The sequence below is a fragment of the Fonsecaea nubica genome (assembly GCF_001646965.1).
Source record: "Fonsecaea nubica strain CBS 269.64 chromosome Unknown Scaff111, whole genome shotgun sequence".
Classification (NCBI taxonomy): Eukaryota; Fungi; Ascomycota; class Eurotiomycetes; order Chaetothyriales; family Herpotrichiellaceae; genus Fonsecaea; species Fonsecaea nubica.
Window position 1 is genome coordinate 86,522 of NW_019173784.1, and position 18,044 is coordinate 104,565.

The following is an 18,044-nucleotide window of genomic DNA, read 5'->3' on the forward strand; positions in this document are numbered from 1 at the left end:
ATATCGCTTTGGCAGCAAACCACTTGCAACCGCGTTCTCTCAGGGGACAGATACTCGACAACCAGTAGCTACGCAACGCCCAAAGTACCTCCAAAGCCGGGCTGAGGATGGATCTCTTCAATCGGCCATTGCGCTGAGAAGGAAGACAATACCACCTTTTTTTGGTGGCTGCCACAATCTCGACATTGTGACACAACTGACATGTGGAAACCGACGAAGCATCAGCAATGCCGTTCTATTATCTTTCTATCAACACGCGTTACGTTCCGCACAATGCCGTGGTCAGCTTCCTCTGACGGAGGGGAACTTTTGAAGGCGCTGTTCTTTCTCATGCATACCCATGTACAGGTAGGTACACGCATACACCATATATTGTTCGACATACACTGGACCTCTCAAGTAAATTGCTCGGAGGATCAATATTCCTAGGTATGTTTGGGCCCCAACTATTGAATAAGAACCGAAGTATCACAGGCACAAGGACAAGCCAGCCAGCATGTGCTTGTGCTTGTGCATGTGACATTTTTTGATATCTTTTCCCTGTGCCACCTCCCCTCCAATGGCTAGTTCCCGTTGAGTTCTTACTTTGGCTTACGGCGGAGTTGAGCGTGCGTCCGTGACGTTTGTTGGTGGTCTCGGGTTTTATACGCTCTTTATTATGCAACGACCGCTGCATTCCCAAAGGCTAGTGGTACGTCCATATCTCGATACGCCCTGTGACTCGCTCACTCACTCCCCCGGATCGATACCTCTCTACCAACCTACCTAGGTATCTACATGAGATGTACTTATTTGTATGGCTCTGTTTTGACTTACTTGACTTGACCTGGACAAGGTTGGGGTTGGATTTATATGACTATCCGACTATTCACTAAACGAGGCGGTTTCATACGAAGAGTACTTCGTGGAGATACATAGTTGAGAGTGATTTTCGCATTTGATCTCCTTGCGTTTCTTGTTGTCTGTCTATATATTGTACATAGCTAACAAAGTGAAAACTGCAAACTCTCGGACGCGGGTCTATCAGCCAGGCACCACGCATTGGTGACGCTGGTAACAGATTTCGCAGCGTTGGATTGTGGGAAAGACGGCAGGTAACAGATTCAGAGCGATTGCGATTGCGATTGCGATGAGCGGGAATCATCTTGACGAGAACAATGGTGTACCGGCGCCAGGGCCAGGACCAACCTCAAGCCTAAGGGAAGAAGGAGAGTCGGCGGCGCCGCCAGCACTGCTCCATCGCTCGTTACAGGCACGACCCTATCAAGTCACCAAGGCCAAGGGGCTGTATCTGACCCTGTCCGATGGGCGGACCATCATGGACGCCTGCGGCGGCGCCGCGGTCGCGTGCCTGGGCCACGGCAACGAGGAAGTCCAACAAGCGGTCGCCCGCCAGATGAGCACGGGCGTCAGCTACATCCACTCGCTGACCTACACGACCGACGCGGCCGAGGACCTGGCGCACCACCTCATCGACGGGCCCCAGGGCGCCGGCCGCTTCGGGCTCGAGCGCGTGTACCTGGTCAACTCGGGGAGCGAGGCCATGGACGCGGCGCTGAAGCTGGCGAGACAGTACTTTTTCGAGCTGGCCCAGAAGAACCCGACGTCGCCGACGACACCGACGCCGGTCAGATCACACTTTGTGAGCAGGAAGCAGAGCTACCACGGCACCACGGTCGGGGCCATGAACGTGAGCAGCAACCTGCCCCGCAAGGTCCCGTACGCGTGTTTCCAGCTGGACAACTTCAGCTGGGTCACGCCCGCGTACACGTACCAGTACTCGGACTGGCAACGGGGGGAGACGGAGACGGAGTTCGCACAGAGGCTAGTGGACGAGCTGGACGCGCATTTCGTCGCGATCGGGCCGGAGAAAGTCGTCGCCTTCGTCGCTGAGCCGCTCGTCGGCGCCACCAGCGGATGCACGCCCGCGCCTAGGGGCTACTTCAAGGGTGTCAGGCGCGTCTGCGACAAGTACGGCATCCTCCTGATTCTGGACGAGGTCATGAGCGGCATGGGCCGTACGGGGACCTTGTTCGCCTTTGAGCAGGAGGACGTGGTGCCGGACCTGGTCACCGTGGGCAAGGGCCTCGGCGGCGGCTACGCCCCCGTCGCGGGCGTCCTCATCCACAAGAAGGTCGTCGACGTCCTCCGCGCCGGCTCCAGCAGCTTCAACCACGGCCACACCTACCAGGCCCACCCGGTCGGCTGTGCCGCCGCGCTGGCCGTGCAGAAGATCCTGCGCCGCGACGGACTCGTCGAGAATGTCGCCCGCCTGCACGGGTTCCTGTACCCGCTCCTCGTCGACACGTTCGCCCCGGCAAAGTACGTCGGCGACATCCGCGGCCGCGGCCTGTTCTGGGGCATCGAGTTCGTCCGCGACAAGAGCACGCGCGAGTCCTTCCCGCCCCGAGTCTCCTTCGGCGCCCGCTTCCAGTCCGCCGTCTTTGACCTGGGCGTCGCCGTGTATCCGGGCTCGAGCACCGTCGACGGCAAGAAGGGCGACCATGCCATCCTCAGCCCGCCGTACAACGTGACGGAGGACGAGTTGCGGAAGATCGTCGCGTTCATGAAGACGGCGTATGACCGGCTGGAGAAGGAAGTGGATGCTGAGTCCTGGGGTGAGGACGACAAGGCCGCGAATGGATATGCAAAGGCATATTGAACTTTGAAAGACAAACAAACAAGACTCGAGCGGGGTTTTCAAAGATTAGAAGTTGTCTTCTTATTACTATTACCCTGCGCTGCTGGCATTCACCACAAGGTCCACCATCTCACTCAGTCTTCCGAGCTCGAAAAGAGAAACTCCTCGATAATGTCAGGCCGTGCGATTTCGCAAATCCCAGCCCCATTTCTTGTCTTTAGTGCATCATTCTCCTGCAAATGCAAGTCATCGTAAAACTCATAGAACCCACCCTCTTGCAGGAATGCTACCTGATAAACTCCGAAAGGTCGGACCGTTGATCCCTGGAATCCAATTCTTCGTAATGCATGCCATAGAATGATAACCCCCCATTCGAGCACCTTAAAAACCAAAGATTTTTCGCATCCTCTATCGTACTGTTACTTCCGCATTACCCCTACTCTGTGGCCGCTGAATATCTCCAAGCTCATTACCGGTCCCGCTTTGACCCCGTTTCCGTCCCGGGAGGAAATGGAAGTGGTGTTTGCCTTCCTCCTTGTTGGTCCCATTCGTGGTAATGGTTTCACCGTTTGAGTCGCCAAACCGGGACAGGAAACTCTTCTTCTTGGGCTCTTGTGGCTTGCTCGCTTCCTCATTCAATTTTACTTCCTCAAAGATCGGAGCCTCTGCAGTGGAGGGTCTCTCAAACGTAGTGCTGCTTAGTGTCGAGCGCGTGGGGAAGCGGGTCGCCGGTCGCGAGTCTAGAGATGTGCGCGAAGTGAAGCTGTCGGCTTGAAGAATTGGGGAGCGGCCAGAAATATCCTGCGAAATCAGTCAGGCTGTTGTCAAGTTTATGTCAGGGTTGTAACCTACAAAGGATCTTCGGTATGACTCGAAAGATTCGCGAGAGATTGTGAACGCCTCGTTATCGTTGAAACACTGGCGATGGTTGGTGTTTGCAGAGGTCGGCGACTTTGCCCAGAAGGATGGTTTCTCGGTGGGCGAAGGCTGTTGCACAGTCAGCTCCTGTGTTGCGATTTAACTCATTGGCCTCTCATACCGGGAGATATTCACCGCTGTCGTTAACGGCTGTTCGTCGTTAGTTTCGGCACAACGTTTAATCTGGTGGGGGATGGGAACGTCGCATACAACTCAATTTGAACTCGTTGGGCTCGACCGTCTTTTCCTTGATCCCCAGTGCCAATGATGGCTTGTCTCTGCTGTAAGGACTCTTGACATTGCCGTCAAAGGAATTGGGACGAATGTTCTCGTCGTTGGTCTCAATGGGCGCAGTCGGGCGCTTCGAGGTGAAGGGCATGCGGAAGGGAGGCATGTTGAAGGACCAGGGTTGTGTATGTGTTGTTAAAAGTCTACTGCCAAAGAAAAAGAATCGGTACGTGAGGGGATGGAATGCTTTATGTTATCACAGAGAAAATGTCGGGAGACAAGATGTATGAGAGGAAGAGGTGCGTACAAAAGAGATCATTGTCACGAGTGCCGGTAGTATTGTTGTGGGTAGTGCCGCGGGCAGTGTTTGAAGAAATGCTGACCCCAAGAGCCAACAACCGGGTCCGAAGACGGGCAACAAAACAGTAACGGTAACACCACGGCCAGCACCTGGGCAGTACGGAAAGGTGCCGGAAAGCCGGGAAGGTTTTCTTGCCTTCCATGGGCCCTGAAGGCATCTAGTAGGGTCCTGTAGGCAAAGTTACGCCACTGTAGCTGGGCATTGCTCAAGGGTCATTGGGCATCGTTTGGCGCCGATCATTAACCGGAGTAAGGGCCCCCCTCCTTGCGTAGGCCCTCAATCCAATGGGCATCCCCCGCACCCAATGGGCAATGCACCTGGCAGCTTTGTCAACTCCTGTCATCCACCCTGCATAGGCTTGTCGCATCGCACACCATAGATAGCATCTCAGCTTGTGTTTCGTCCATCACATCCTTGAAGCAGTATTGGGTCTTATGCTTTGCATGCAGGTACAACAGAGGGAGCAAAAATTTTCTCATCAATGACAATGATTTCTTTCTTACTGAGATCGAACTGGGTCAAGCCAAGCATAACTTTGATGATTCATCTCAGCAACTGTTTACCATTTAGGTACTACCCAGAGCACCCGGCATCAACGTCTACGTACAACGATGTCGATGAAGGGATCCTCCTCCACCCTTTGCCATTCCTCAGCGAATCGTATGACGTCGATGAACAAATCTCTACCTTGAAAACTTGGAGAAATGCCCAAGTTCGGATGACGGCATGACGACTATTATCTGATCGCCCCTCGGCAAGCCGTATCAGCCTAGTGAGCCTTAGCCTCATTTCTGTTCCCCCTTCATCATTTGCTCTGTGGCTCTCTGGTCTCCTGGTCGATACTGTATCACAGCAGGGTACCTGCGTCTCGACATGCACGCCATTGTGCAGATTGCCGTCCCCAGTACTCCTCTATACCTCGCGTTGCCGTGTCGCCGCGATGTCTTCATGCGATCTGTTTCTTGGTGACTATGGGAAGGGAAAGCTGTGGCAAGCATGCAAGACGAGCGCTTCATGCGTGTGATGCGGTCACAACTTCACAGGAGTAGGGTCTTCACAAATGGGCGTGTGAATACAATCAGACCATTGCATGACCAAGGCGGACGAATGCATGTTCATACTGGTGGGTAGAGGGATGGTGAGTTTGATCTGTCCAATTCTTTCGCGCCACACAGAGTCCAGGTCTTCGTCTGTCGAAAGACGGTCAGCGAACTTTTCAATATCTGGTCGATTGCACCGTTACCCTTTTTCTTCTCTCTCCTTCAATGTTACTAGTGGAAACTGCACATCGCAGATGGCCGCTGCTCGGTTTCGTGCACGGCTGGAGCAAGTGCTGCTGACTTCCTGCGTCACAACTACCACCGCGATCACAAAGTCGAAAGCACCTGGCACGTTAACAGTTACATTCCCCCTCCCTCGAGTTTTCCTTCAAGCCATCATTAGCAGTTCGGTTGACCACATCGCAAACTGCTCTATCATTTCATTGGTGCTGGTCTCCATTGCTCTTCGGAAATGGGGTTCTTCCTTTTCATCCTTCCTCGCCTTTAGCATTCCTACCATACCGTTCTCCGGCAACATGCTCGACCCCGTTCCGGAGGGCGCTGTTTTCTTCTTGGAGTGGCCAATGTGGGCCCGATTAGCCCTTGTAAGAACGAACATGCGACATATCGAGGGACTTGGCTGACTCTTGTGCCAGATCTTAGGTGGTTTGCTTGTGCGTAACCTCGGGTCCGTTTGAAATCCTGCTGACTTCTTTAGACGATCATCCTTACTACCGCCTTCGTTGTCAAGTTGAGAAATTGGGCACGGGACAGATCTCTGGAAAGAAGAGCACTAGAAGAACAGGCCGAACGAGGGGACATGACATTGGTCAACTGCTTGGACGAAGATATACCTTTTGGCATCCGCGCGTTGATCGAAGATCCGGAGGTCGAAGGTGTGTGGAACGCTCAAACGGCAACTTCTTTACATTTCGATCCAGCCAGGGCCCCCTCTTCCTCGCAGGTGGCAATCAAACCTATTCGATATTCGTCGATCTCTTCCACCTCGATATCCGATTCCACGGGTTTAGGACTGACGCCACCGGATGGTGAGAGAAGTCACAATTGCCGCTACCTTTCACTGACGCTCAACAGTCCTTACACCGCTCACGGACACCACAGCAGTTGCCGATACGTCTGCTGAATCTTCCTCTTCGAAGAAAGGAAAGACTATTGTCATAAGCTACAATGGCCCATGTCTCCACGCGGAAGCTGCCGACGTCGTGCCAGGTCTGGCAATTTCCGAGTTTGTCCTCAACGCGGACTTTACTGATGATGGTTACACAGATGGTGTTTCTTCCATGACAAAGGACGAAGCGAGTCCTCTATCCTCCAAATTGCAGCTTCGTCCCGTTACCAACCTGCCGTCATCAGGAACTCGTAAGTTTGTCATTGGTAACAGGCAGAGAAACATTCAGGGACACCAGAGGCCTGAAGTTCGGTCTGATCTCAACCCTCTTGAGCGCATGGAAGCTCATAGGCGCTTCCACGCTGCCGAAAGTGGACAACTCCTCCCCAGGAACCGCAGGCATACTGACATGGCTCTGACGCCCGCGTTGGCCTCGTCTCTTTCAGATAGCGAGGACAGTGATGACTCAGCGTCCCGTACTCTATCATGGCCGGCTCGAAACGGCAGTATGAATCTCGGCAAGCAGTTTTCTCGCAGAGCAAAACGGATGGAAGGACCGAGGCCGGTGCCCTTCCGCGCGTTCGTCGATGCCTTGCCCACCGCAAAACCCCCTCCTTCGGCATGGACGGATAAGACCCAGGCCAGAGTCGACGCAAAAATCCCCCCTTCCGCGAAAACCAGTGAAACTGCATCCAACACGTCTCGGCATACTCCGAGCTCTTCTAGAAGTTCGACATCTGCGACAGCAACGACGTCACCCACGGATTCGCTCTCGATTGCGAATACTCGATCACGGAAAATCAATGATGGATTTGAAGTACTACCTGCCGGCACACTGGAGAAGGGACCAAAGGTCAAGGATTTTGGAACTCGACATGAGGACTTGGACATGAGGAAGAAGCCTAAGAAGCTGAAGAAACGGCCACACTCGGATTCTGGAAGTCGTCGAAGTTCGACAGAAAGTGGGAGACGCAGTAGTGACACCTTCCGTTTGCCAATTTTCTGAGTTTGGTGGGGACTTTGCAAGCCGTGTTGGAATAGGGTTCTTATAGCTTTGGATCTGCATGGCTTTACGAGGCTATCCGTTCGTTGTTCAGTGGCAATCCCGTCCGCAGTGGATGTTCGTTGGCATACCTCGATTGTCTTGGGAAATGGTTGTCCGACATGGCTTAAGCACAACACACGAGGCTCCCATAGAGCAAGCACTGACCTATCATTGTTTGTCCACCGTAATGATAATAATCATCATGCCTTCAGAGAGGTTCGCTGCCGCGAATGTTCGTCTATCTATAATTGCCGCAAAAGCGTCCACCAATCTATTTGCGCCAGTTTTTACGGAGAGCTTCAAATCTTCTTATGTCCTCTACGCCAACACTCCGTCTCACTTCGGTTTTCGCATGCAGGAAGTCCTCTGTGATTATAGTGTTAGGGCCGCCCGAGGATTTGATACGGCGCACGGCGGCCAAGCCAGCCCTTCTCAACAAGGACTCCAGGTCTGCACCGCTGAACCCGTCACATTCTCTGGCGATAGTTGCCAATGATTCGTCAAACACCAAGCCGTTGACCTTCTTGCACAGGGTCCTCAGGATCTCCACCCGTCCCTCGGCGTCAGGAAGGCCCACGTACAAGAACATGTCCAATCTCCCTGGTCGGAGCATGGCCGGGTCGATGATGTCGGGCCGGTTCGTGGCTGCGATGAAGTAGATGCCCTCGCGGGAGTGGCCGACGCCGTCGAGTTCGGCGAGCAAGGTGTTGACGACGCGGGCCGAGGCCTCGGAGCCGCCGCCCACGCCGCCGTCGCGCGTGGGGACCAGGGCGTCGAGTTCGTCGAAGAAGACGATGACGGGGACGCTCGAGCGCGCGCGCGTGAAGACCTGGCGCACGGCCCGTTCCGACTCGCCGAGGTACTTGTTAAGGAGCTCGGGGCCCTTGACGCTGATGAAGTTGGCGTGGCTGGCGTTGGCGCAGGCCTTGGCCAGCAGCGTTTTCCCGCAGCCCGGCGGGCCCCAGAGGAGGGTGCCCGACCAGGCGGGCAGGCCTAGGTTGGTGTAGACGGCCGGGTCGAGGATGGGTGAAATCACCGTCTCGTTCAGCTCCCTGATGTGGTCGTCCAGGGCGCCGATGGACGAGAATGTCGTCGAGGGGATCGTGGCGAACCCTTCTCTCAAGGCAGAGGGCTGGATCTTCGGGAGTGCGGTCAGGAAGTCCTCAAAAGTGACGAGGAGGGTTTCTTCGGCCCCGGACGATGACGATTGACCTTTGATATACTTGACAAGTCGGCGGAGGGATTTGATGCTCTCTGCATCGGGATGCTTGTCGAGGTGATTGTCACCGTCACCGTCGCCGTCCACGTCCATGATGTACTTGTCAGAATTTGCCTGGAGGACGTCTAGATAGCGCTCCATGGCCGTCGCCGAAGCTGTCAGTACAAGGTCATTCAAGTCCGCGCCGACAAATCCCGGTGTGCGTTTGGCAAGGACGTCTAGGTCAACGTTATCGGCCATCTTCATGCCCTTGGTCAAAGCCTCGAGAATTCTTGCGCGGTCAGGCTCGGTGGGTACTCTCATATTGATCTCTTTGTCGAAGCGGCCTCCCCTTCGCAGAGCTGCGTCGAGCGTATCCAATCGGTTCGTCGCGGCCAGGACGATCACTGGTTTGCCATCCGTCTTCTCCAGCGTCAGATCGTCCATGCATACGGACAGCTGCGCGACAATTCGTTTCTCCATCTCCCGCTGCGCGGTCTCTCGTTTTTGAGCAATGGCATCGATTTCATCAATGAATAGTAAGCAAGGGGCACAACTCTTTGCTTCCTCGAAGAGGTCTCTCAGAGCTTTCTCACTTTCACCCGACATGCCAGACACGATGCTGGTGGCCGAAACGGAGATGAAATTCACCCCGAGCTCTGCGGCTAATGCGTTGGCTATCATCGTCTTACCACAACCTGGAGGTCCGTGCAAGAGGATGCCGCGAGGTGGTTGCACCTTGTTAGAGGCATAAATCTCTGGTTTGCTCATGGGGATAACGAGCAACCGTCTCAATTCTTGAATCACCGGGGTCACACCGCCCAAGGACTCCAACGAGACGTGCGTCGGTGGTGATCTGTCGACTGACACATTGGCAGCTCGACGCTTCTTAGGGCGGGGTTCGCCATTCGTGAGGCGTTGCGCAGTGGCGAGTTGAGGGGATTCCATAGTGGGAGTCGATGCTGGCTTCGTCGTAGGGGCAACTGGCACAGTTGAGGTTGACCAGGCACTGACGATGCTCTTGTTTAATTTATTTGACAAAGGTTTGTGTGTCTGCCGCGGCTCTTCCTCTTCAACAGCCACAAAGTCTTCGGAACCAGATTCTTGATCCTGCTGGATGGTTTTGAGCACTCGCTGGATACTGTCCTCGAGCAATTTTTTCGGTCTCCGGTTCAGGCTTGAATTGGACGCTCGGATCTCGTCGTACACGACGGCGAAGGACAAGGACGTACTCTGAGCGTCTCCGTACTGCGCGCGATCATCGATGATTCTGCGGACAACTTGATAAACCTGCCAACACTGTGGTGAGCACAAAATTTCGGCGTGTGAAAATGGAGGGACAGCCCCAGCATACCTCTCTGTCCAATCCCTGGCCTAAAGTTTGACGACGTCGACCTGCTCGAGCCATGCCGCTCAAGAAGGCGGCGAATTCAGAATGTGTTCAAAATGTGGGATGTTTCAGTGGGCGCATTTTCACGAGTTTTTGTCTCGTCGCCTCCCCGGATTTGAGCCTCGCTTAGTCTCGAAAATTTCCGGCGGATCATTTACTCTACGAAGCGCAGTGCCGACTATACGAGTTGTATGAAGAAGCATAAACATTGAGGAGCAGTACGATGCCAGACAGGGTGGTTTTATGCAAGTCAACTATGTTACCCGTTGTCCCTGTCAACTGCTGTAGAACTATTCGAGAGTGACATGTACAAAGCAAGTACCCCAATTCTGCTTTGGTTCAGGAGAAGAGCGCATCCCAGATGTCTTCATATCGGTGTCCGTACTCGTCCTCTAGCCGCCTTGACTGCCCAGTGTCTTGCCATATCGCATGAAAATAGCCCTTGCCCAGCTAATATGACCCAAGGGCTGGGTGCCTCTTCACACAGACCGCTGTTGGATTGATTGCAACACGGCTGGCGCCTCAGAGGATAAGCACACTATTGCTTCTTCTCTTCCGTCTTGCGTGAGAAGCCCAGGTCTCCCAAGTGTGTGTGACTGAAGCTGGTTCCGTACTTCAGCCCATAGCCCAGCATACGGTCCATGCCGATGTGCGCGAGCCAGCTCAAAGCCAGTCCAGTGATGGTCTTGTTGTCTCGTGCCAGTCCAAAGCAGAGAAGAAGTATAGGAGGCGTTTCCGTGTGGAAGGTGTTGTACAAGACAGCGCCGGCTGAGGTGTTGGCGAGATATCCAGCCATGCCCAGATCAGGGGTCAACAGGAGGGCGGCAAAAGTCCACCAAGACTGTCCGGAACGTGAATAGGCCCAGATGGTGGAACCGAATATACAAGCGCCTTCGAGCTGCAGGAGCCTTCGTGGCCAAGTCTTGACAAAGCCGTCGTTCATGGTGCTGGGGCTGGTACTCTGGAGGAATCGTCTCAAGGTCGCAAGGGAGCTGTGGGCAGGACGGAGGTGCAGAGGCTACAGATGTGGTGGCCTTACTGGATCTATATACAAATATTCCGTATAATAAATAGCATTTGCCCAATAATGACGAACAGGCCAAGCTTATATATACCCAAAAGCATCGCTTGGCGCTATCAATGCAATGTCCATTCTCCACAAGACAGTCTCCTGCGACCACGGCTGGCACGGTTTATTAGGTGACATTGGCTCCGTTCTTGTGCAGATGGCGCTCCCGTGCACTCTGTGGCTTGCTATAGTGCGACATATGGTGCATACGAGTACGAATACGAGTTCATACTCGTATGTATGAGTACCGCGTACCTCCGGACGAGATGCTCGTTCACCAAGCCATCCCAGACACACTTTGCTGCTTCCGGGTATGGATCGGTGCTTGGAGGCGCTTGTTGACATATCATCTATCCACTAAATCTGCCACCCATCTGCTGGTGGGGGCTCTTCTTCGGCCCAAGTCGATAAGTTGTTCCTCAGCCTGGTTGCCGTTTAACCACTTCTCTTCTTTCTTCTCCATTGTCTCCAGCACACCGGCTGATTGTTCCGTCTGCTTTCGTCGGGTATCGCTCCGTCTACGAAGGTTGCGGCCTTCGCTGAGGTCACTGTCACTGCGCAGTTGCTCGATTCGAGCTCCCTTCCCTCGGTTGCGATGTCCATTGCGAGTGAATTTAGCCCAAAACCAGGCACCCACATCAGGACAGATAGTTCTATCCCGATCCTTCAAACTGACGACCACCGGTGACAGCTCGAGCGCAATCATTAGTACATCCACAACCACGAATCCGGGTTTATCCACTCGTACTGGCTCTTCCGTTCTGGATCCAGCGTAAGCTCCCTCCGGGCGCAATAACTGGAGTCGGAGCTGTCCGTTTTCCTCATCATCTTTTCTATTGTCTGCGCTGTCCTCATCTTCAGACGATCGCGGTCGCGGTCGCATCGTTTTGTCGTCAAGGCCGAACAAAACAGCATGGAGATGAAAGCGCGTCGTGCATATACCATCAAAATGCCAGAACTTGAGGACACAGGCATGCCGGACAGAAGCTAAGAAATCTGCCTCGCAATGAACTGCTAGGGCAGAGAACGACTTACGACGTTGATGGTGATATTTCAGAGCTGGAGGCTCGTCTTCGGCCATCGTTTTGCCCATGTTTGGACGTTTGCTCTGGTGCCGTAATGGAGAACATGATCTCGGAAATGAAGCCCATCGTCTGTATAATCGCGGTTCCAAGTCCTTGCATCTAACCTAGAACAACTTCTTTAGGGTTCGCAGCTGAGAAGTGCGAGTCGCACAACAAATACAGAGCTGGAAGCAGGCTAAGCGGAACAAGATCCTCATCCTGCATTGCTATCGGGTCAAATGGGGAACTATAATCGGTTTCTTGTCCGGGATAGGTTTCCACTAGACCTAGAGCTGGCAGACCCGGGTTCCTCCATTTCATATTGAGTCAAGGTTGTCGCTTCGATGGACCGAATGAATCAATACCAATTCTGATGGGCCTCGGAATCGGTGGTCGGCCTCCCGGATTACCATGTTCAGATATGAAGATCTTGATAGAAGAAGCCAGCTTGAATCAACACAACAGCAACCTATAAATCTCCTGTGCCTGGCCAGTGATAGCGAGTGGAGACGCTTGTCCATCTTTTCCAGTCCCTTCCTGCTCGCGACCTTCACAGCGTGGACTTGTGGTGCGTAGAAGTGCCTGCCACCAGACGCGGTGTTGTCCAAAGGTGGCTCTCTGCATGCGAAGCGAGCATTGCGTCTGAACTCTTACGAGGGCGCGCACAAAAAGGACTGTTTGCGCTAATTCAAATGACAAATATTACTTACTATGAAAGGAGATTTTCTGAGCTTGTAGGCACTCTTACCTATCTCTTAGCTATAAGTCAGATCTAATAGGCGGCCGCTTAACCTATATTTCTGGTCTCGCTAGGCGTTTTAGGCGCTAAGTATTGAGCTCCGATATCTCCGGGGGCCCTTGTGAGAGGCAATGAAATCAAAGTCTATCGTCTTTTGATCACTACCGGAGCGAGTGCCAAGGCTAGTGAGGCTCAGACGAGATCCGCAGTCCGGGGAAGAAAGAATTAATTATTGGGGCTGGTGAGGCGAAGGCCAGGCACGCAGGCTCTCGGTGCTAGACTCCGACCCAGACTGGCTTGCAGCGGGCAGGGCTCTTGACACCTTAACAGGGCTGACAAACGAGGCATGTGGCATTTCAACTGCTCTTCCATTTCTCACTTTGCTGTCTACACTCCTCAAAGATAACCGCTAGATATAACTTAGACGCTGTTGTTGACGCCTTTTAACAAGCCACTTTCCCACATGTTAATACCCGTCAGCCTCTGCTGACAGCCCATTTCAACCTCCATGCGCATAACGAGCGGCTCGATGATTCGATGATTCGCACTGCTATCTTTAGGCCCATCGTGCCTGGATGCCCGTCCTGAACCCTTTCCTGCGCGCGCTCTTTCAGAGTAGTGTGCTAGGTCATGCGCTCCCCGCCCAGAACTACGTCCTTCTCGTCCCTACGACCGAATCCCTCTTTTACGGCCAGGATCGCGAAACCAACAAGAGGTACGCCGACCATGTCGAAGACGAAGATTTCCTTGGGAGCCACATCCTCCGAATCATCCCTGCGACGGCGGAGAAAGATGGGAATGTCCGTGACAGTCGTGGCAAGGCAAAAAACTATTCAACCGTTAATGGGCGCACGGTGATTCTGAAGGAGAACACCGTGTATAGTAACAAGGGATTCAAACATCTGAATCAGGCGACTCTTTTGAGCGACTTGCTGTACTATTCGCCAGGAAATGACATGCAACAATGGCTTGTCTACTACATATCGAAACCTCTGACTGGGCTGTTCGAGGCGTTGCCCATCAAACCGGCCATCATCGGAGAGACCAGAATCAACCACGCAATACCTGGCTCCTCGTCCTCATCATCTGAGCCCCCCACACCGAAAAAGAAAGACATCAAGACCTTTGGACAACTATTGGAAAACTTTCCTATGATACAGCGACAGATGCAACCCGGACTTGAAAGATTGTTTAACGAGTTCAGCAAGGAGTTAGGAAAGCCTCTCCCACCGCCACCCTCGCGCAGTCCAACACCCAGTACTTTAGATGGGACGACTCAAGCTTCGGAAACCGGGTCTGTCAGATCGAACGGGTCTGTTAAGTTGCCGTTCAATTCTCCCGCCTATTTCGAGGATGAAGAAGATCTTATGCGAACAGCTCTGGAGACTGCCGTCACAGCTGCGATCGATTTGTTCCAAGGCGTCGACAAGCAGCAGCTTTCCTACTTGGGTGCCACGACCGATCTGACTGGTCCCGACGTGGAGAAATTGATCGAGCGCTACGTGGCAGAATATGTCCATCCTACTCTATTATTTCCTCGCCTATGTTCATTTCATAAGGCGCAAGATCAGGAACTTGATAGGCGGATACGACAGATGGATTGTTTAGACGTCTCTCAGGTTGGCATAGTGCTCGAAGACGGCAGAAAGGGCAAAAGAGACCTCATCAACCGGGTCAACCGTGGTGTCGCCGTGTTCCGGAGGATGGGCGTTGCCGGGAGTCCTCAAGAAATGCTCGACATCCTTCTCGAGACCCAGAAAGTGGTGTCGGAGCCACAAGGCATTTCGGACGAAGAAAAAAGGGCAGTGGCTGCAATGACAATAAATGCAGATATTCTGGTGTCCATGCTCCTCCTGGTGGTTGTCCGCGCCTCCGTCAGGCATCTTCAGGCAAGATTGTCATACATGCAACGCTTCATTTATATTGACGACGTCGAAAGTGGTGAAATCGGATATTCTCTGAGTACGTTGGAGGCTGTCTTAACATATCTCGCAAGAGATGCTGTTGGTTTGCGAAAGGCATCAAAGCAAAATCAATGGCTATGGAAAGCCGTAAAAACCGGAAACATCGATGAAGTCAAATCAATATTTGAAGAGTCGGCTATCCTATCAGACGGCCTCGTCGATGAACCTGCAGAGATCCCATTGTCCAGAGCAACAACATCATCAGCCAAATCGTCCGAATCATGTCCGAGAGTGACGTTGTCGCGAACTTCGTCGAGTGAGGGTGGCCTGTCACACGTATTTCCTTTTCAAGCAGCAGAGAGAAAGAATTTGCTACCCAAGCAGAAGAAGAAGGTGCAAATGGCAGCTAGGAGCATGTCAGTCTCATCAGCGTATTCACATTCCTCTCGGGCCGCAACAATTGAGACATCGCTGAGCGGGATTGAGGGCGACACGTCTGTGCAGAGTCTGGCTCAAACACAAGATGCTGCGGGAAATACGGTCCTGATGATGGCAGTCGAAAACCAGCGATCAGAATGCCTTCGATACCTATTGAGTCTTACAGAATATTACAGCACTGAAGCAGTGTTGTCAGATGTAACACAGGAAGGGGCAACATTACTGAGCGCCGCGGTACAGTTGGCCAACATGGATTTGGTTGATATCATCCTCGGCTATGCCGAACAACACGCCGACGAGCAAGTATTCCGCGAATATCTATCTGTAAAGGACTCTCGAGGACGGAGTGTGGCACACTACCTGTTCAATACTCCTCAGCTGATCAAGAGACTCGCAAATGTCCTTCCGTGGCGGCAAAAGGATAGAATCGGCCATACCCCTTTGTTCGCGATTTGCCGGACTTATGACCACCCTGACTATAGCAGCATGGTTTCCGAAGCCCTGACCGCTGCAAAGGAAGCTCAACACGAAGGGGGTCCACTCCGTGTGGAAGACCACATAGACAACAAGGGCAACTCCTTGCTGCATATCGTCAATGATGCTGCCATCCTGCAACGGATCCTACAAACTTGCGAAGTCGATCTGAATGCCATGAACGACAAGAAATTTACCCCCTTGATGCTGGCAAGCAAATATGGGAGAGTAGACATGGTTCGGATTTTCCTGAGCGACCCAAGAATAGATTTGCATCTACGAGAGTCTCGCGGGCTGACTGCTGTGGAGCTGGCAAAAGATGACGAGGTGCGGAATCGGATTGACGACTTGACCTTGTTCTCGCCTTCCAATACAGCCGATGCCACGGGAAGAATAACAGCAATTGTCCGGTCATTCTTCGTCGAGGATGGTTCAACAAGATTTATTCTCAAGTCGGGGGCTCCAAACCCTGCGGTCTCAAGCACAACCTATACCATCACCACAAGCCGGCGCTCCTTACAAGACTTCGAAAACCTGGCAAAATGGCTCTTGATGGATTTTCCAGCGTCATACATGCCGACGGTGCTAGCCTCGAACTTCCGCAATCCATTCCAGCTACACTCCCGACCATCCCGTGCCGCGTTGTATGATATACAAACCAATCTCGACCGGTTCCTGAAAATTCTATTGAAACATCCTACTTTCTCCACGCACGAAATGCTCTGGGAATTCTTCCTCGTCCCAGATATGCAGCAAGAACAGACAGCGGATCGTGCCCGCCTGAAGGCAGAACTGATACAAGAAAAGATTAACGACGAATATGACCCTCTCATATCTCGGGCAGACATGATTGCTGTGGACGGTCTGGTTTCGCATTCGAGAGACATTGTACGGAAAATCAATATCTGCACCAGATCGTCCATCCGGAAGGGTCATGCTTATGTTCAAGCACAGGCGGATTTTGCAGAGGCGTTGAGCTTATGTTCGGTGGCATTTGCAACGATGGGAACACCTGCAGCGACACTTTCGAAGATGCACGTCGACGCTTTTTTGAAATTTGCGGCTTTGATGCATTCCGAGCCGGCGAGTTCTCCTCTGCAGAACTACATTTGCAGTTTGTCCTCGTTTCAATCGACAGTTGCGGCTGTGCAATCCGCACTACTGAAGCCGAGCGCATTGATTGACCGGATCACGGCCGCCCAAAGAGCGATGGAGAAGGATAAGTCAAACTTGGCGAATAACTCGACTCCTAGAAAAGGAGTCTTAAAGAATCTCAATCTGCCTTTTCCGGGCACGGAGGAATCACGTATAAAGGTTGTTAAAGATACGGAGAAGAAGATCTTGGAGAGAGGATTGGAGATTGAGAAATTAGGCCGAGAACTGAGATATTCTCAGGAGGTGGTTGTTGGAGAGCTGGCCGGTTGGACAACCTGGAGGCAAGAAATGGGCCGCGGAGAGATGAAGAGGCTTGCTCGAGGGATTGTGGTCCGGGAGCAGGAACGGCTGAAGGCTATGGAAAGAGTCCTCAGAGCGTTGAAGGGGAGCTGATTGATAGCCATATTTGGATCCCGAGACCTGCAAAGAATCGGCGGCTTCAAGAGTACACGGAGGACAGAGAGGGGACGCGTGTCTTGCTTTTCTTTGTACCTAATGTTTTAGTGGCAAGCGAAGGATATCGACGGGGGTGAATTGGCGTGTGTGTATAAAACCTGCGACAGCGGATGAGGTCGATTCATCAGTCAATGATACCCAGCCGGGATGGGATTCTAATATAGACCAGTATATTGTACATTCTTCGTCGTCAAGACGTTTCATGCGCTGTTTTGTGTTAGATTGTTTATTTTATTCATTCGATCATACATTCTTCTTGGGTTCCACGTAATTGCGTCTCGTCTCATCTCATCGTCGTGCCAGGCAGGCCAGCGCTGGATGGAACTGAAGCGCGGCTAAGACTCTATACCGCTTCACATCCCCCTCTAATCAATTTCTCCCCCTTTGGTGCGTGACAAGTCAATCAGCCATGCGTGACCTTCTTGACTGTTCCGTCCTTGTCGACGTGGATGTTCAGTCTGTTTATGCAAAAGGTGCAAGAGTTAGCTCGGACAGTTCATGACAAGACGATACATGGAGTTCTCGACCGTGCTCAACTGTTCCTTCTCGTCTTCATCATCACTCTGTACCACTGGCTGCTTCATACAACCTGCACCGACGGGTTCGCCGTGTGTTGCAGTGTTTGCTCCAACTATCCCCCCCCCTGTCCCTAATACACATCTGACGCTGCCGACGACCGACCCTGTCTAGATCTCGGTGGCTGCACGAGCTGTAAAAAAAAACACAACCATTGTTTCTGAAACTCACCTCGACACATACAGAAAACATCACAATACCAGATTAACTAAACCCACA

The 18,044-nt window shown here is 52.7% G+C and overlaps 7 protein-coding genes across 7 annotated transcripts; 3 read left to right on the forward strand and 4 right to left on the reverse strand.

The window, feature by feature from the left end:
* Positions 1 to 1,129: 1,129 nt before the first annotated feature.
* AYO20_10439 (hypothetical protein) lies at positions 1,130 to 2,662 on the forward strand (the record flags this gene model as incomplete). The annotated part of the gene is made up of 1 exon (XM_022648697.1): positions 1,130 to 2,662. One exon carries the CDS (start codon positions 1,130 to 1,132, stop codon positions 2,660 to 2,662), a length of 1,533 nt encoding a protein of 510 aa, XP_022495348.1.
* A 113-nt stretch (positions 2,663 to 2,775) lies between these two features.
* On the reverse strand, positions 2,776 to 3,953 carry AYO20_10440 (hypothetical protein; the record flags this gene model as incomplete). Its single annotated transcript, XM_022648698.1, has 5 exons — positions 2,776 to 2,964; positions 3,059 to 3,442; positions 3,494 to 3,628; positions 3,681 to 3,709; positions 3,770 to 3,953. The coding sequence occupies 5 exons, from the start codon at positions 3,951 to 3,953 to the stop codon at positions 2,776 to 2,778; spliced, it is 921 nt and encodes a 306-aa protein (XP_022495349.1).
* Positions 3,954 to 5,442: 1,489 nt separating this feature from the next.
* On the forward strand, positions 5,443 to 7,323 carry AYO20_10441 (hypothetical protein; the record flags this gene model as incomplete). Its single annotated transcript, XM_022648699.1, has 3 exons — positions 5,443 to 5,793; positions 5,907 to 6,237; positions 6,284 to 7,323. 3 exons carry the CDS (start codon positions 5,443 to 5,445, stop codon positions 7,321 to 7,323), a joined length of 1,722 nt encoding a protein of 573 aa, XP_022495350.1.
* Positions 7,324 to 7,633: 310 nt separating this feature from the next.
* Positions 7,634 to 9,968, reverse strand: AYO20_10442 (hypothetical protein; the record flags this gene model as incomplete). Its single annotated transcript, XM_022648700.1, has 2 exons — positions 7,634 to 9,850; positions 9,915 to 9,968. 2 exons carry the CDS (start codon positions 9,966 to 9,968, stop codon positions 7,634 to 7,636), a joined length of 2,271 nt encoding a protein of 756 aa, XP_022495351.1.
* A 520-nt stretch (positions 9,969 to 10,488) lies between these two features.
* AYO20_10443 (hypothetical protein) lies at positions 10,489 to 10,893 on the reverse strand (the record flags this gene model as incomplete). Its single annotated transcript, XM_022648701.1, has 1 exon — positions 10,489 to 10,893. The coding sequence occupies one exon, from the start codon at positions 10,891 to 10,893 to the stop codon at positions 10,489 to 10,491; it is 405 nt and encodes a 134-aa protein (XP_022495352.1).
* Positions 10,894 to 11,365: 472 nt separating this feature from the next.
* AYO20_10444 (hypothetical protein) lies at positions 11,366 to 12,112 on the reverse strand (the record flags this gene model as incomplete). The annotated part of the gene is made up of 1 exon (XM_022648702.1): positions 11,366 to 12,112. The coding sequence occupies one exon, from the start codon at positions 12,110 to 12,112 to the stop codon at positions 11,366 to 11,368; it is 747 nt and encodes a 248-aa protein (XP_022495353.1).
* Positions 12,113 to 13,397: 1,285 nt separating this feature from the next.
* On the forward strand, positions 13,398 to 17,186 carry AYO20_10445 (hypothetical protein; the record flags this gene model as incomplete). Its single annotated transcript, XM_022648703.1, has 1 exon — positions 13,398 to 17,186. The coding sequence occupies one exon, from the start codon at positions 13,398 to 13,400 to the stop codon at positions 17,184 to 17,186; it is 3,789 nt and encodes a 1,262-aa protein (XP_022495354.1).
* Positions 17,187 to 18,044: the final 858 nt, after the last annotated feature.